This window comes from Sphaerodactylus townsendi, linkage group LG12, assembly GCF_021028975.2.
Source record: "Sphaerodactylus townsendi isolate TG3544 linkage group LG12, MPM_Stown_v2.3, whole genome shotgun sequence".
Taxonomy (NCBI): Eukaryota; Metazoa; Chordata; class Lepidosauria; order Squamata; family Sphaerodactylidae; genus Sphaerodactylus; species Sphaerodactylus townsendi.
Window position 1 is genome coordinate 34647193 of NC_059436.1, and position 16702 is coordinate 34663894.

Below are 16702 nucleotides of genomic sequence, written 5' to 3' on the forward strand. Positions count from 1 at the left end.
TGTTTGAAGCAAGTAGCAAAATAGGAGAATCTGTCACACTGCCCTTGTGGTGACTACACTGAGACTATCATACTCTGGTCACATTATGAAAAAAGAATTATTTGAAAAAAAATAATGCTAGGAAAGATGAAGGCAGCAGAGAAAAGGAAGACCCAATATATGATGGATTGACTCTACGAAGTACGTCACGGCCCTCAGTTTTCAAGACTTGAGCAAGGCTATTAATGATAAGATGTTTTGGAAGCCATTGATTGATAGGGTCACCATGAATCATAAGGAACATGACAGCACTTAACACAGGCATGCACACATACACATGCAGGGGCTACAGAGCGGAGAGAAGCCTCTGATTGTACAGAATGTCCTGGGTATGTGGAAAAAAATAGATTTTGATCAGGCAAGTCTATCATTTTCCTCCTCACACACATACACACACACACACCATTAGAGGCGTAACTGATCTAGAACAGGGCATGATGGAACAGCATGTTCTGGAGCTCTCAGAATGTACCGTAAGCATGACTTGAGAATAACCCTGTTACCTCAGATTTTCTCCTGTGAGTCAGTAGCTCCTGGATAATAGGTAGGATTTGCTCAGATGAACTTTGGGAAGATAGAGGAGTATAAAATGAGGTTGTCTTGAGATCTGTTTGTCTGTTGAATCAATGGCCCTGCCATCGTAAAGGAAGGGTCACTGCAAGGATGAAAAGCGTGCTGTTGCTGAACGCCGCCATCTTGGTTCATGCTGGAGTCAACATTCCTGTTCAGCCAAATTTTGATGTCCGAAAGGTAAAATACAATGTTTTCCTCCACAGGTGCAGAGTCCTGATGGGTTTTGCAACCAAAACAACACAGTTGTTAAAGACTTATGAAGTGATGGTGGCAGAAACTTTCATGAGCCACAGCTGACTTCTCCAGCTTCACCGTATTTTAAAACATGTATGTGAATCTCAACAAAAGAAAAGGAGGCTGTTTTGAAGCCTAGCAACACAAGTCAGGCTTGTGATAGCAGAAAATGAGAAGGAGTTCCATTCAAGAAAGTCAGAGTTGCAATGTACCACTTTTAGTAGATAATGAAGTGGCAAAACTAAATAATGGGGGTGGGGAGCCTGTAACGAGAGACATTTTCTTCTGTGATGGAGCCACCTTGATCTATATTTTGCATGATCTATATTTAGCACCTTGATCAATATTTAGCAAGCATGATAAGTGTGGAATCAGCACAAAAATTATTCTTGGCAACTTCACGGTGGACTTCCTCTTTGCAACTGTTTTGGCTGAAGCATAGCAGCTTTCATGTCTGTTGTTGATATGGGAGAGTCAAGAAGCTTGAAATGCTCCCTGTAAAATTAGTCTTGGTTTATTCTCTTGCATGAAGACAGCTTAGTTTGGCTGACATAATGGTAGCAGGGCGTGGTGGGATTTGACATTACAGGCATAGATGAATCATGTTGTGTGTGTGTGTATGTGTGTGTGCACATGTGCTATGTGCCGTCAAATTATTTCTGACTTAAGGTGATGCTATGAATTAATGACCTCTGAAAAGTCCTTCTATTAATGAGAATTTTTATTTATTTTACACATCTAAATAGCACATACATAGAAAGATAAAGAAAAGATCCCGATCTAGTCCCCCCTTCCCCTATAATAATAACACTAAATGGAAAGAAAAGAAATGAAACACACACTCAAACACCTTCACATATCTGTGGTGACTTCCAGCTACCTCACTAAGGATCCCAGGATAAATCTAACTCTAGGCTTATAATATCTACATTTTTTCACTTTTAGTCCTTCTTACAAAGTTGTCTTAATCCAATACACTGTTTTCATTTAAGTCTCAAATCCTGCCATTGTTTCTCTGTTTGTATATGTTTCCAATAAGTAGTCCGCAAAAGATTTCCAGTCTTTCAAAAAAATGTCCGTATTCTTGTCTCTTGTAACCGCCGTCAGCCTTGCCATCTCTGCATACTCTGTGACTTTCAAGATTCAGTCTTGTTTTATTGGAACTTTGTTGTTCCTGCATTTGTATGCATATAAAATCCTTGCTGCAGTCATCAACCCCAACAGAAATGCCTTTTTTTTCAATTGTTATTTTCAAAATCTTTTGCATTTCTTTTAAAATCATATCCCAAAACAATTTTGCCTGTTTACAAGTATACCAGATATGAAAAAAGAACCATCCTGTTGACATTTTCAGCATTTGTTTGGTATTCCCTTATACATTTTAGACGATAGACCCGGAATGTAAGATTCCGAATGTAAGATTCCGATTCCGAATGTAAGATTCCGAATGTAAGATTCCAAAGATTCCTAGTATAATTGTGTCATGCAGAAACCACCTGTCTTTTCCATTGTCTCTTGTCTTCTCAAGTGTGCTCAACCTAACTGCATTCTCATACATCCCAGATTATGGAAAATGCAACTTTCAGAATGGTCCCTACATCAAGAAGTCTTAAAGAATGGCTCTAAAGTCCTGAAATTTTACATGGTATAATTATCTCTTTTAGGCCCTACCTGATCTGGGACCAATGACTAAAGCCTAATGGGTATTGCTCTCTGGGCTGGTTTGACCAACCAAAAAAAAAAATGAAGTGCAACCATCAAGTACAATATTACAGGAGTCACTCATATCCTTGAAGTCTGAATATAAGAATTTCATAAAGCAGAAGAAGCTAGCATTTTCTATAATCCAGTGGCAAAAGATAGGGCTCAGATTTTAGCCAAAGACTGGCACTTCTATAACAGTCAGCTGTTTGGGCCCTTTTCTATCTTGGCTAACATGGGCAACAGTCGGAATCTAACTTTGAAAATCAGCCCTCCTTACAGTTCCTGCGATAAAAAGACCTGATTTTCTCCCTTCTGTCAGGCAAAACTCCTGGAAAAGACATGATGTCTCCAGAGTTATTTACATACTTCCTGATTGGCAGCATCAATTCTTGCCCAATTGTTTACTCAGATCAGCTCAACAGTGATTTTCCAGGTGGATTGAGACCAAAGTTTAGTTATCCGCATCATTAAAAATGGGAACAGACTGTATTTTAGTCTTTATTGACCAATTAACTTGTGGGATATAGCCTCTACATTTTACAGTAAACATCTTTGTAGCAGCAAGCTAACAAGGTCATTCACCCAGAACAAACAGGCTTCAGGAAAGGTACAAAGAACTAGAGACCCTAAAGTACCTTGTCACATAATGCATAAAGCGTCTGGACCTAGGTGCTGTATTCAAGTCCATTGATAGAGATACACTTTGGCGTAAGCTGGCTATATAGACAAACACCTCCTTTCTTTACTACATAAACTTCATAGCAACACAATGACTAAAGTAAGAGTGGCCATTTCTGGATCTCTGGCAGAAGATGTCCCAATAAGTAGAGGAGTTAAACAGGGACATGTCTTAGCCCTTTCACTTTTTAATGTGTTTCTCAATAACATCATGGGGAGGTTGTCAGGGCCAGAATTTACCCATACTTAACTCGACTCAAAGAAAATTTCCACTCTTCCGTATGCCGATGACATGATTATATTGCCTCTTATTCAAGTAGGGCTTAGGAGGCTGTTGTTCAAGCTTAGTAACTTTTGCAAAGAATAATCCCTAAGTATTAACTATGCCAAGAAAAAGATGATGGTCTTTGAGTAAAGTCTAGGGTTTCCAGGTCCCCCGGACCCCCCGTGGGGGATGGGTTTTAGGGTGTCAGATTCAGGTTGGAAAACTCCTGGAGATTTGAGGATGGAACTTAGGGAGGGCAAGGATCTCAATGGCCTGGGGAGGACAAGGGGGATATTGAATCCACCCTTCAAGGTCTACCCATTTGGAGTTGAGGTGTAATTATGGGGGATCCCCAAGTCCTATTTGGAGATTGATATCCATAAAAAGTCTCACAAATTCCAGCAGTCCATTCACAAAGTAGCATCTTCAAGTATCTTGCAGTTCCCTTCTGGAAACCCTCTCTTGGCCCACTTAAAAATTGCAAAACCCACAGTTCTCTGGACATTGGGGGCCATTCTAAAAATATGTGACACCAAGGAATGTTTTATGATTGATCCCACCCTGAAATTATATCAGAGCAAGGCCATATCCTAACTTCTATATGGAGTAGCAAACATGGATTAGCAAATTATGCACTAATCAACAACCTGGAGATTGTTCAAAATCTTTTTAAAAATCCTAGTTCTGCTTAAGGGACTTGATGCAGCCCAAATTTGGCCTTCTTCAATAAGGAAGGTCCCCCAGGTTAGTGCCAGTTTCTATGAATGGGTGCTTTAATTTTGCTATGATACCTTTGATGCTTTAATTAATAGGCATTACTAGGATCCCAATTCTCCCCCATTACATGTTGCTTTCATTAATTTTTGGTGTAAGCAAATGAAAGCCCCACCTTCCTAAGGCAATGTTTCACCCTTATCCAGAATGATAGCACCTAGGTCATTCATTGTAATAGTATCCTAAATTAATATTCTTTTCCAATTGACTCCCAGGGAGTTCCCAATCTCTGTCAATGGATATACACTTTTGATGTCTTTGTTATCCAAAAATGCTGGGAGCTACCCCTTTTCAAGTTGGGGAATTGGCAAAGGGCAGACCTTGCTTAATGAGAGGTGGGCAAACTTGGAATCTTGGTTGCCTATGTTTATGAAATATTGTTTTTGCAAGAAATCCGCAGGAGAACTTGTCTAAAAGTTAAACAGATTTTATTAAAAGAAAATAATAAAAATACAAGCACAACAATCAAGGCAGCAGAACACACACTCAGTGCTAGGATGTATATAGAGTTCAGGGTATAGGTTTAGTGATAGAATTAGGAGTTGAGGGGCTATGGGTTACAGTCACCTGATCTTAGGGAGAATGGTCCAATGACCTGAGTTGAACGGCCCACACTAGCTCTGGTAAAAAAAGAAGAAATGCATTGGGGACAATATCAGCAGACAGAAAAGACAAATAATATTCCTTCTTGCCGATGTAGAAGATGCCAGCCACAGATGCAGGCGAAACGTCAGGAGAGAATGCTGCTAGAACACGGCCATACAGCCCGGAAACCACACAGCACCCAAATATTCCTTCTTGCCGATGTATAGTCAAATGTTACATGTATGACAGCCCTACATGTTCTGGCTGCCAAGAAAATAAATGCAAAAGTGGTATTTGAAACTTAAACTTTCTAGTCTTGTAATCCGTTTTATGTGGCATCTTATAATGATTGTTTTTATTCTTCCCATGTTTTATTTAGACCAACATTGTAATGGCCTTTGGCCACATAGAAAAAAACATTCCAGCAAACATGGCGTAGTGGTTAAGTGCAGTGGATTCTAATCTGGAGAACTGGGTTTGATTTCCCACTCCTCTACATGAGCAGCAGTGATTTGTTTCTGTGCTCCTACTCATGAAGCCTGCTGGGTGACCTTGGGCTAGTTATAGTTCTCTGAGCTCTTTCATCCTCACCTACCTCACATGACGTCTGTTGTGTGGAGAGGAAGAGAAAGAGTTTATAAGCCACTTTGAGTCTCCTTACAGTTGAGAAAGCAGGGTATAAATCCAAACTCTTCTTCTGGATCCTACCAAAGGTCCATTTAGTTCAGTACTTGTCCCCACAGCAATTAGCCATTTGCCTCTAAGGAAGCCACAAGCAGGGCATGAAAGCAGTTGCCTTCCCCTGTGTCTGTCCTCCCAGCAAGTTGGAGTCAGAGGGATGCTTCCTTTGAACATGGGGGTATCACAGCTGATACCACTATCCTTCAGCTATCCCAGCTGATACCACTATGCTCCACGAGGAAATATATTTTCTTTGCCACAGCAAATTAAGCAACAAAAGCCATTCATGTATACCAGGGAATAAAATTACACATCTTTTATGGAGTTCCCTATGCTTCCTTGGTCATCTCATGCAATATACTCCTCTGTGTTCTTTCCCCATGTTAAAATTGTATGATCATCACATTCTGAGATCTACATTATCAACGAGATAAAAGCCCAACATTCTGGCAAACTTGTGCCACAAACTTGTGCTACTTGTTTTCTCCAGCCAGCGCAGCTGCCCAAGACACTTGAGGAGCGGTTCATTTCTTTATCTGCAGTACGGACTGTATTGTTTTCTTAAACAGTAATAGCGAACTCTTCTTTCTAGATTACTGGGAGATGGTATCCCATTGCGGTGGTTTTGGCTAATGCTATAACGTTTCCCGGTGAGCCAGCAGCTAACGAAGACGTGGTGCCTTTGGCCAATGGAGCAATACTTGTCACAAATAGTTTCATGAGGTAAGTTCCCCACTTCCTACTTCAGTCTGAAGCAGGTCAAGCAATTTAAATACTTAGGAATTAAATTCTCTTATAATTTCTCCTGGCTCCTGCATCGTAACCTAGCTTTAACCATGGCCTCCAACAGCTCTAGGGCAGTCTCCTGTTTCTTTTACAGTACAGGCAACAGGTACATCCCTGCGGCACTTAAGATATTTAATGCCAAAGTTGGGTCACAGCTATTATATGGGTCTCCAATCTGGATAGCCACAGCCAATCAAACGATTAACACCTTACAATCCAAATTCTTACATAAAGTAATGGGCCTCCCTAACTGTGTATTTTTTGCAACTATTTGCCTGGAAACAGGACAGATTACATTCGAGACTATGGCACAACTAAGAACATTCAAATATTGGCTCAAAATTCATTACAACCAGGATTTCTCCAGTTTCATTTACTCCTTTTTACAAGACAGCAAATCTATGAAGTGGTGCATTACCATTAAAAAAAAAATAAATCTATCGGCCTCTCATTGAAATTGTTTTATATGCTTACCTCTAATGAGGCTTATAACACTTTAAAAGTGGAACTTCTTGCCAGGGAATTCCAAACATTATAAAAAGAAGAAAAAAGTAAGTTCCCCTGACTTGGTCTGATTATTAACTTCTTTCCTAAAAGAAAATCCAATTATGAAGCTTCTTTTTTTTCCCTGTGTGAGCCAACTATCAACATTCTGCAGCCCAAAGAGTTGCATTTTGCACAAGTAATTTTCTGCATTGCAGAAGATTAAGCATGCTAAGAATGATTTAATTAAAAAACCCTCCTCGGTAAGTTTTGATCGCAACTTTTTCCTGTGCTTTGTGAACATTCAGCAACTACTTGGCCTGCAAGACCAACTAACATCCCAAGATCCCCCTCCCAACAAAACCACTTCCAACATTTGATCAATGATAGGGATTAGAATTCAACATTCCACACTGTCTGACCCAAGATGACTTGGCACTGTAACTCCATTTGAAAATTGAAAATCATATTTGGATACCAGGTCTAAATGTTGGGATTCACAACATTTTATTTAGATTTCAGTAAGTTTTGATAATGAATCTTTTCTGTGTTTTGGGGTGATATGGTCTATTCTGCTACCTTTTCTACTGTCTCATTCTACTTATGGAAACATGGTCATATTCCCTTTTTTCTAGAAATGGAATATGTACGAAGTATGCACTTATTTTTGATCCCAGTCATCAGCCTGGTAAATTTTTAACTCAAGGTAAGTATAAGCAAGTCTCTCAACCTTTGGGATAAAGGCAGAGAAGTTTTCAGAGAACTGAAAGATTGCAGTTTGAGGGATGGCTATTTGACGTGCTTTTGCTTCTGATCAATAGTGTATATAAATGCTGTAAAAAACAAACAAAACAAACCACATCTATAATCTCTCTGGCTCATTCCGCACATGCAGAATAATGCACTTTCAAACTGCTTTCAGTGCTCTTTGAAGCTGTGCGGAATAGCAAAACCCACTTGCAAACAGTTGTGAAAGTGGTTTGAAAACGCATTATTTTGCGTGTGCGGAAGGGGCCTCTGATGCCTTCAGTTGTACAAAAGCAGTGGCTTCCTCTTTTTTTTTATTCCTCCAGCAAAGATTCCCTTAATCAAAGCTGGAGACACATTTTTTTTGTCTTGCAATTAAAAGTATATATTGTTATGAAATTGCTGTCTGAGTACTGTCAAGGGGACTCCCATGGTCAGATCAACAGTTTTTGTGAAGGAGGCCAAAAGTACAAAATGCCCCCTTATACTATATATATTTATCCTTCCGTATAATAGGTTAACTGTGGTGGCGATGACTCACTTCCAGCGAATCAGCATGCACACATGGCTTGGGGGGTGGGGCTTGCACAGAATGAGCAAAAGACAATACAAACAAAACAGTGGAATGTGGTGGTCATGCACTCTCTCATATGTTCACCTTTCTCCTCCACTGCTGAATTATTATACTCACTGTACCATCTGCAGCTGCCTGAGGAGGAGCAAGCACAGGTGTCAGTCACTTACTATGGGAGAGGTGTGACTGTTGGCGGCTGCAACTGCACAGTGAACTGTTGTATGGTGATACAGGCATCCAGGAAGAGGGAGTTGGAGACACGGGGCCAAGAGGCCAGTGGGGGAGGAAAGGCAGGAGGGGTAACCCCACCACAGTGACTACCATTAACCCTTGTGTGCCACTGCAGGTGTCCAGGATGAGGATGAGGATGAGGAGGGAGCTGGTGACACAAGGCAAAGCGGGGAGGAAAGGCAGGAAAGTTTGGGGTCCTTGCAGGGTGTTGTTAACTCACTAGTAGTTTTCTAGAGCCCATTGTATTTGTTCATACAATGGGCTTTACTGCTAGCATATATTTAATATGAGCAACGTATACCGTATATATAGAGAAAATCTACAAGTCTTTTAAACAATACAATAAATTGTGTTCATGTCTATGAATTGTTAATGAATCATTACACTTTTTCATCATCTTATGCATTCATTAGCTATGAATTCTCATTCCTATCCCCCCTTCCTTGCTCAGACTCCATGGTCAATCTGTGATAAAAGTCTATTAAGTGAGATCTTCAGACAAGTTTTCTTCTGAAATACCCTCTTGCTCAAAAAGACAACAATGTTAGGAAAAGTGGAAGGCATTTGTCAGGCCTGGTCTCTGGCCAGCCTGGCATCAGTGGGAGGGGGCAAGTTCACACCTGCATCTGCTGTTATCTGTAGCCTGAGGGCCTTCCTGTTTTCTATGGCTGCTTGTAACTAGTGAAATATGCAGACCTCATCCCTCCCCCACTTACTGGGAAGATTGAGCTCTATTGCAGTCCTCGGGCAGAACACATAACAAGGGCCCGTTCTGTGCGGGTCATAAAGACCAGTGTGGGGCCGGTAAAAACACTGTTGTGGAAGAGGACTTCACACCCCCTGCTACTGCTGGAGCGCAGCGGCAGCAGTGCATTCCCCCCACAACAGTATTTTTTTTGACTTGCTCAATGAGTGAGTCTTTTGGAAAATGCCAGCATCCACCCGGTGCCGAGTGAATGGCACCGGGTGGATGCCAGAGTTTTCCCTGCGCTGGTGCAGATCCCCTGTTACTTTGTCTCTCGGTCGCCATCACTCTGGAGAGGCCAGGGGACATGCCTCCTGACCTCCAGCCCTGGAGGCGCTGCCATGGCCATGGGGGCATGACCCCTGGTCTCTCCAATGCAATGGTGGTCAGGAGACAAGGTAACAGGGGATCTGCACTAGCGGGCCCATGCCACTGGGCACCAGGGCTGTTCACAGAGCACTGTGTGAATGGCCCGGGGGGGGGGGGTGCACTGGCATATTTCGCTTGCAAGGCCCGTGCGGAATGGGCTAAAAGCTGATTTTCACACTGTTTCTTTCTCATGCAACTAACCCTGGGATCAGGTGGCAGGGGGGAACAATCAAAGGAGTAATGTATGAAGATATATACCCCCTGCAAAGTCCAAAGCCTCAGCTGTGGCTACTTTGCAGCAAGGGACCTGACACAGTTCAATAAAGCTCTTGAATCTACATTGAGTCTCAATGATTGACTGGAGTAACAGATCCTTACAGCGTTAACTCAGAGCTGCCATAAGTTAAGTGACTTGATCACAAGCACCCATGCCGCTCCAGGCTCCCCTCTCTTCCCCCTCCCCCTGCATCATGCTCACCTCACTTCCACCACCACCACCTGGCCCCAGGAATGCCTGAGCTTGCCTCTTCCCAGGCTTAATTTTCCACCAGCTTACCTCCCCACCCCTGGCCACCATCAGACACACCGGTTGAGAAGGATCTACCTCTGCAGCCACTAGAGGTGACAGAGCTGGAATGGTGATACGCTCTTCTTGCCCTCACAAGCCAGCACCCACCCCCCCACCTCCCGTGCTTCTTTGGTGCTACGCCACTGACACAGGGTGCTTCAGGTTACCCTGTGACACGCTGCCTCTCTCCCTCAGGGTCATGTCCCTTCCCATATCCTGGCAGGCAAGGGGGCAGGGGGTCAGTGCTGCTCAAGGCCTTCCCCTTTGGAGGAGCACAGAATATTTTGTGCATCCAACATGGTGGCTTAATGTTAACCTGAGAATTCTGTATCAGGTCCAAAAGGGGTATGGAGAGAAATCTGTCTCTAACCTGTGTTTTCTGTCTCTGTGTCTTGAAGACAGGAGTAGCACTCTACGTATGGTAGAGGTAAAATATAACAGCCACTACATTCTTCACGTTCAAATGAAAAATTCTGCGGCTCTGCATCTAAATAGTAAGTTTCATGGGTGATGGAGGGCAAATATGTTCTTCAGTTTGAATCTGGAAAGTACAATGTTCTGCATCTATATGGAATATTTCATAGCAGACAGATGCCTTGAGTGGGTAGAGGGGGACGCTGGGATGTGAATATACCTGCTAACACTTGGAAATATAAATTGTGGTGATTGAAAACACTTATAGTCTTCATCCAAAGAACTCATGGGTCGAATCCCCACTTGAAAATTGCACGCAGATCCAAACCTGTTCATTGTGAAACCGTGTCCTCTTCATTGGAGTTTCTCCCTCCCCACCGCAGTGAGCCCACAGCAGACACATCCAGTTTCAGAACTCTTAGCAATCCGCCAGGGGATCTCGCTTCTCCGGTCTCCCCTGATTGGCTGGCATCCCTTGATGGGGTGGGACCTTCTCCCGCCCGCAGAAAATTTCCCAGTTTTGGCGTGAACAAAAAACAACCGTGTAAAGTCACACGTTTATCTTTAGGAATGCTTATGCCGCTCAATGTGTTACCAGTGATTTTTCACGTTCTATCGTTTAAACATTTGATTGGTAGATGGGTGGTCGGTCCCTTGCGGTTGCGCATGCGCAAAAACACGACCAAACTGTAAACCCGGAAACATCCTGTGCGCGCATTGCATCAGTGCAGGGAGTGATGATTGGTTCCCCGAATGCTGCGTCATGCTCCGCGGCGGGAAAAAAGTCAAGGGGTTTCAACCCTTGTCCTTCCCCTCGGATCAGCTCAGAACCGTGCCAATGCTGTCTACTCCACTTGCAACCAGGTTCTGGCGGGACGCGTGTTAACAGGGAGAATAAGCGCCAGAAACAGAATCTGACGCAGAAGCAATGGGGAGGTTGTCCATGAAACCTGGTTAGATTGCGTTCTGAAACCTGGGTATGAAGGTGGTGGGGATTCGACCATGGCGGCACTGCATTTCCATCTCCCTCTCCTTTTGCACTTGCTGCCAAGGGGACCACTCCTCTTCGTTGAGCAGTCTAGGGGAGGAGGATTTAACTGTTTTCCCTTTCTGTTACTGACACATGTGGATAGAACAGGGGACTAAATGTGTTACTGTTACTGACTGCATAGAGAGGGAAAAGTAAAGAAGAAAATAAAAGCACACTCTAAACTGGCAACACAACAAGCCATGCAAGGACCAAAGAAAAGGGAATTAAATGCAATCTTCCAGTCTCTAACTCTACACATGCCTCATACACACAGAGAGAGTTGGAACATTCTTTGAGCTGCAAGCATTTAGAAATCATCTATTACCTTCGATCTAGTTTCGAATCTAGCATCCATTGGATCTAGTGTCCAATGGTGATCTAAGGACCATGGGCTCACAGCTACTTTATGGAGTCAATATAGATTTTCTTCTTCTTCTTTCTTGGTGTGTTTATGAGAATGTCCTGTTTCTTCAACATAAGAATATAAGAAGTGCCTGCTGGATTGGCCCAGTAGTCCATATAGTCCAGCTCACTGCACAGAGCATTCAACCAGTGGCTCTGGAGGGCCAAACAAACAGGGCATAGATGCCAAGGCACTCCCTTGCTGCTGCATCCCAGCACTGGTATTCAGAGCTTTGCTCCCTTTGTAGATCAGGCATAATGATAGCCATGAAAACAGGTAGCTTTAAAATGGAGTTAAATCGAGTCAAGGAGGAGGGTCCATGTACAGCAGGAGCGCCCAAGCTTTCTGACAGTGGGTGACATGTGCAACTATGAAATGGTCGCCACCAAAGATGGGTCCAAGCACAAAATGTCAGTGAGTGAGGTGTGTACAGTGGGTTTGATCCTGTGGGCATTTGTTGGAAAGTGAACTGGTCGGGCTGTGTGTTTCATTTGTGTGTTTTAATTGTGTATTGGGTTTAACTGAGTTACTAGATAAATATTTTAAACAAACAACTACATTAAACTAAATTGGAGAGTGGAATGTGCAGGGTCATTGTTGACCAAGGTCTCTACTAGCTCGCTATCACCACGTCCCTCATCTCATTGTCAATATATTTTGCATGCACGTCAGAGTGCAAATTTTGAACAGACTCAGGAATCTGAATCCAAATTCTCTCTCTCCATCCCACACTGCCACCATTTTCAGTGCAATGTCTGTTTTGTATCTCAAGCCAGGAAATTGAATGGAATAGACGCCATGAAAAACACATTCAAGCAGCGTGCGGCCTCAATGGGATTCAGTGTTGATGACATACAATTTCTAGCCCCAGGCGGTAAGTGAATCTGACCATGGGACCCTGACAAACAGGACCATGCGATATCAGCTCTTGTGATTGACTGGTCTGGCTTTAAATAGGAAGGTCTGGTCTCCTGCTTGTACTATTTCAGGCTCCAGTTCCTCCAAGCTGATTTCCCTGTATCTGCTCAAAACCTTGACCTGGCTCTCATATGTCAGGGAGACCTCATCTCCCACACTGGGAATATCTATGCCCCATGTCCTGTGGTCTTCATATAGTTTCAGGATCCTGTATTAGGAAATTCATAAGGCCTCCAAAGGGCATCTTTTTGTGCCTCTTACACTGGTTATAAATTTGTGTGGTTTTAGGGTTGGCAACTCATGGAAGAATAGTTGAGACTAATCTGCTCTTCTGACTTCAACAGCCGGATAATCTTTAAAACTCATGAGAAACTTTTCACAATATGGAGATAAATGGGATTCTCTTCTAATTTCCATAGATTTAGTGGTTGCTAAAGGCATGGGAGCAATAATGAATACAAATGTTGGGGGTCTCCTTTTTGTTCCTAATCCCTTTTTCTGCTGTGATGATTTGACTTTTTTCTTTTCACAGTTTGGTGCCCAAGATGAGAATTAAGGTAGGTGTAATTGAAGACACTAACAGGGTTTTTCTTTTGGTGGGCAGTTGAGGAGATCTTACATCTGTAAACTAATTCACACATAAGTGAGAACAACCACCTACTTCAAATGAACTGGATCACACCTATTGAGTAGAGTCATACTGAGATGCTATGCCAACTAGAAAGCTGGGAGCCTTTTGAATCCTAATTTGAAATGCTGAGCAAGTATCTAGTTTTGAAACATGATGTTCATTGACACTGACAAAGATTGAATCCCATTGACTTGGCTTATTTTTATCTGCTATTTCTGTTTGACAGATTTCACTATTAACCTACTTAATCCAACAGCATCTATAATTAAGAACACTGTAAATTATCATTTGGTGATCCCAGGTTCAGAACGTGGAAAAAAAAACCAGTTCTCTAGCTTCCAAACTTTCTCTTTTGGGCAATCTGTTCTTCATTTCAGGGAAATCTGAAATGATTCACCTGTCTAAAAACCTTTGCAGATTTTCCTTGGAAAGATCACATACTACCCCACATTCCAGGGCATGCTCCAGGGTGCACACACCTCCTGTACTTCTGCCTTCATTAACTGCCTTTCAGATGTTTGGTCTGGTGATTTCATGTATCCATGTATCAAAGCTGGGTGCTGAGGTGTTTGTGAAGGAGAAAGTTACCTTTATCTACTTCCCTGTACCAGAATACAAGTTGCCTCTTCCTAGAACACAACCAGTGTGCCTTTGTAGCTACCCATTGCAGTGTTCTGTTGCAGCTGTCTTTCAGAAAAAACCCATTTTGCTATAAGTGATCTTTCCCTTGAAGAGCCCATAAAAAGTTTCCCAGGAACCCAAAGATCTCTTTTTGTAAAGTAGTGGATTATATTCAGTGGAAGATGCTGATGCTGACATATCTTCTCCTGTTTCCTTTTAACCCAAAAAGCAAGGGAGGGGGGCATGGCTCAGTGGTGGAACAATTGCTGTGTCTTTCTTATTTCTACTTAAAGGGGTTGATGTGAAAGACCTCTTCCTGGGACATTGGAAAAACACCACTAGTCAGAGTAGACAAGACTGATGGTGAAAATTCCCATTCACAATTGAGCCCCCAACTTCAGGGATCAAGTTTCTGGGGGTTGGAAGGGATGTCCTAGGGTGTAGAGCGGAAATCATGGAAGATGATCTGTACATGAGTGGATCGCTGATTCCAACTCATTGCTTTTCAGGAATTGCTCCTACTGCTCCTGGCTCTCTCTGAGTGAATTAGTAGAATATTTACAAACTGTGACTGTGACCTGCTAAATTTTACAGTGGTGAGAACTTTGTGGTACAATACAGCTGTCACTTCCTGTCACACAATCCGATCTATTGTGACTAGTAAGAGACGTATAATGTCCCAGTTGGAATTCTTTATCAGCCCTGATAGAGGAGATCTTTTCTCGTGATTGGAAATGACCCCAAGACCTTCTGCCCAAGACCTTTACTAGTAAGCTGTGGCCCATTTTTTCTGAGTTTATAACAGTTAAGAAGATTCTTAAGAATTCTGTTTGCTTTTCAGCAGGAAAATCAGAACATCCCCAGAAATCCCGATTTTGCTGCCAGATGCTCAGTAGTCTAGATGGTTGGTGCTGCAACCTGCCCCTCACCTTGTGAATGGATTTCCTGTCTCAGTTGCCTGAACAACCAAATAAAAAGATCCAAATGTTATTCCCAACACAGTTTTTGTGTGCATTTGTAAAATACTGCATGAGACAAAGATCTGTTTTTCTTTCTTCCTTTTGCTGCCTTTTCTTCCTTGCTTCTTTTCTTCCTCTAAGACTTCATTAAGTTCACAAACTTGTACAGCTTCCTTAGTAGCATCAACTTTAAGGCATCTGCATGACAAACCAAATTTTAAAGAGTTTTGTCATACATTGGTGCATTGGGAAAGGACATTACAATGCTGTCTGGCCACTTTGGAGGAGAAAACTGCTTTCTGTGACTGAGAGAGGGGTGTGTGTGTGCGCTTGTAAGAATTTAAAACGGCTTGTGTTTGTGTCTTTAAAATGAGAGGTGGGTTTTAGGAGGGGGAGAGGGTCTGGGGGTGGTTTGTGCTGAATAAGCATCCAGCTTTCAGAGGCTGAGAAGGAGGGGGACAGAACGCTGATGGGTTGACACTGGAGAATGACTGTGGACAGTTTTTGTGTGAATACCCATCCAGCTTTCTGTGCCAGAGAGAGAACTTGCTGTCAGGATTTAAAATACTGAGCTGTGGGCTTTAAAAGGTGGCTTACGGAACACGCCGAGAGGAACGGGGGTTGTTTTTTCTTATTGTCAGAGATGCTAGAAACGGAAGCGAGGAATTAGAGGCAGGGTTGCTGTTTGTGAATGTTACATGCAAAAGTTGCTTGCAGTTTTGTTTGATTTCTGGGAACATATACAAAATAAAATTTTATTCAACTGACTCCGTGTGTCTTGTCATTTTCTCAGAACGCTTCGCAGCTCAGACAAGGGAAGAGGAGCTAATGGTGAAATATACAAAAAAAAAGGGAGGGATAAAACATTATTTTACAGCTAATATACTCATTTACAAATAAGTAAGAGCTTTGACTGGAGGCGTAGCAAGGGGGGAAAGCGCCCATGCACTGGTGCATTCTCTGCCCCTGTCCCGCCCCAGAATGCCCCTGTCCCACCCCAGAATGACCCCGCCCTTGCCACACCCCCATGGGGCAAGTGCCCAGTGCGTCGCGTCCCCTCCCTTGGAGCTATGCCTCTGGCTTTGGCATTGTTCTATGATTCCTGTTAAATGCCCATGCCACGGGGAGGTGGCTGAGGGGGTGAAGGATGCTGTCTACAGAGGGGGATTGGATGTGTTGCTTCCTACATTGCTCTGAAGAGTCTCCCAGTGAAGCAGCCCCACAGCAGGCAAACACTGGCTACCAGAAGTCCCGCCCCAGGGCTCCAGAAACAGGAAATCCCGCCTTACTATCCCACTAAGCCATGCCCCCAAAACTGTCAAAATGTTTGATGAGTAAAGCTATGTTCTTATGCTACTCACAGTGGTGAGCAGCCCAATCCAGCATAAGGGGCGGGGGCAGACTGACCTCTAGAGCTGGCACAGCCCTGCACTGGAGTGGTGCCCACCCAGCTGACACAATTGGCAAACATGCCAGCAGGGAGGTGAGTTAGAGTTGGCATTTTGCTAGAGTCTGTCACAACCCAGACATGAAAGAGTTAACTGTGTGTATGTAAACTAGTTATTTTTTTTTAACAAGCCTTTATTGGCATAAAATAAACATACAAAATCAGCATACAAAATTTGCCCATTATTGCTCACAATTATAGACACTGGTACTAAAATACTAAATACTAAAATATATACATGGT

General features: G+C 42.9%; 1 protein-coding gene across 1 annotated transcript; it reads left to right on the top strand.

Moving 5' to 3' along the window:
* The first annotated feature begins 702 nt into the window (after positions 1 to 702).
* Positions 703 to 12765, top strand: LOC125441524 (epididymal secretory protein 4-like). Its single transcript, XM_048512133.1, has 5 exons — positions 703 to 789; positions 6126 to 6256; positions 7438 to 7508; positions 10435 to 10530; positions 12656 to 12765. Exons 1-5 carry the CDS (start codon positions 703 to 705, stop codon positions 12763 to 12765), a joined length of 495 nt encoding a protein of 164 aa, XP_048368090.1.
* Positions 12766 to 16702: the final 3937 nt, after the last annotated feature.

Bases quoted from the DNA above. Each gene is read 5' to 3' on its own strand.
- LOC125441524 (XM_048512133.1), top strand. From the start codon at position 703: ATGAAAAGCGTGCTGTTGCTGAACGCCGCCATCTTGGTTCATGCTGGA. The intron at 6,257-7,437 runs GTAAGTTCCCCA...CCTTTTTTCTAG, and splicing joins GTCACAAATAGTTTCATGAG to AAATGGAATATGTACGAAGT. The intron at 7,509-10,434 runs GTAAGTATAAGC...TGTGTCTTGAAG, and splicing joins TGGTAAATTTTTAACTCAAG to ACAGGAGTAGCACTCTACGT.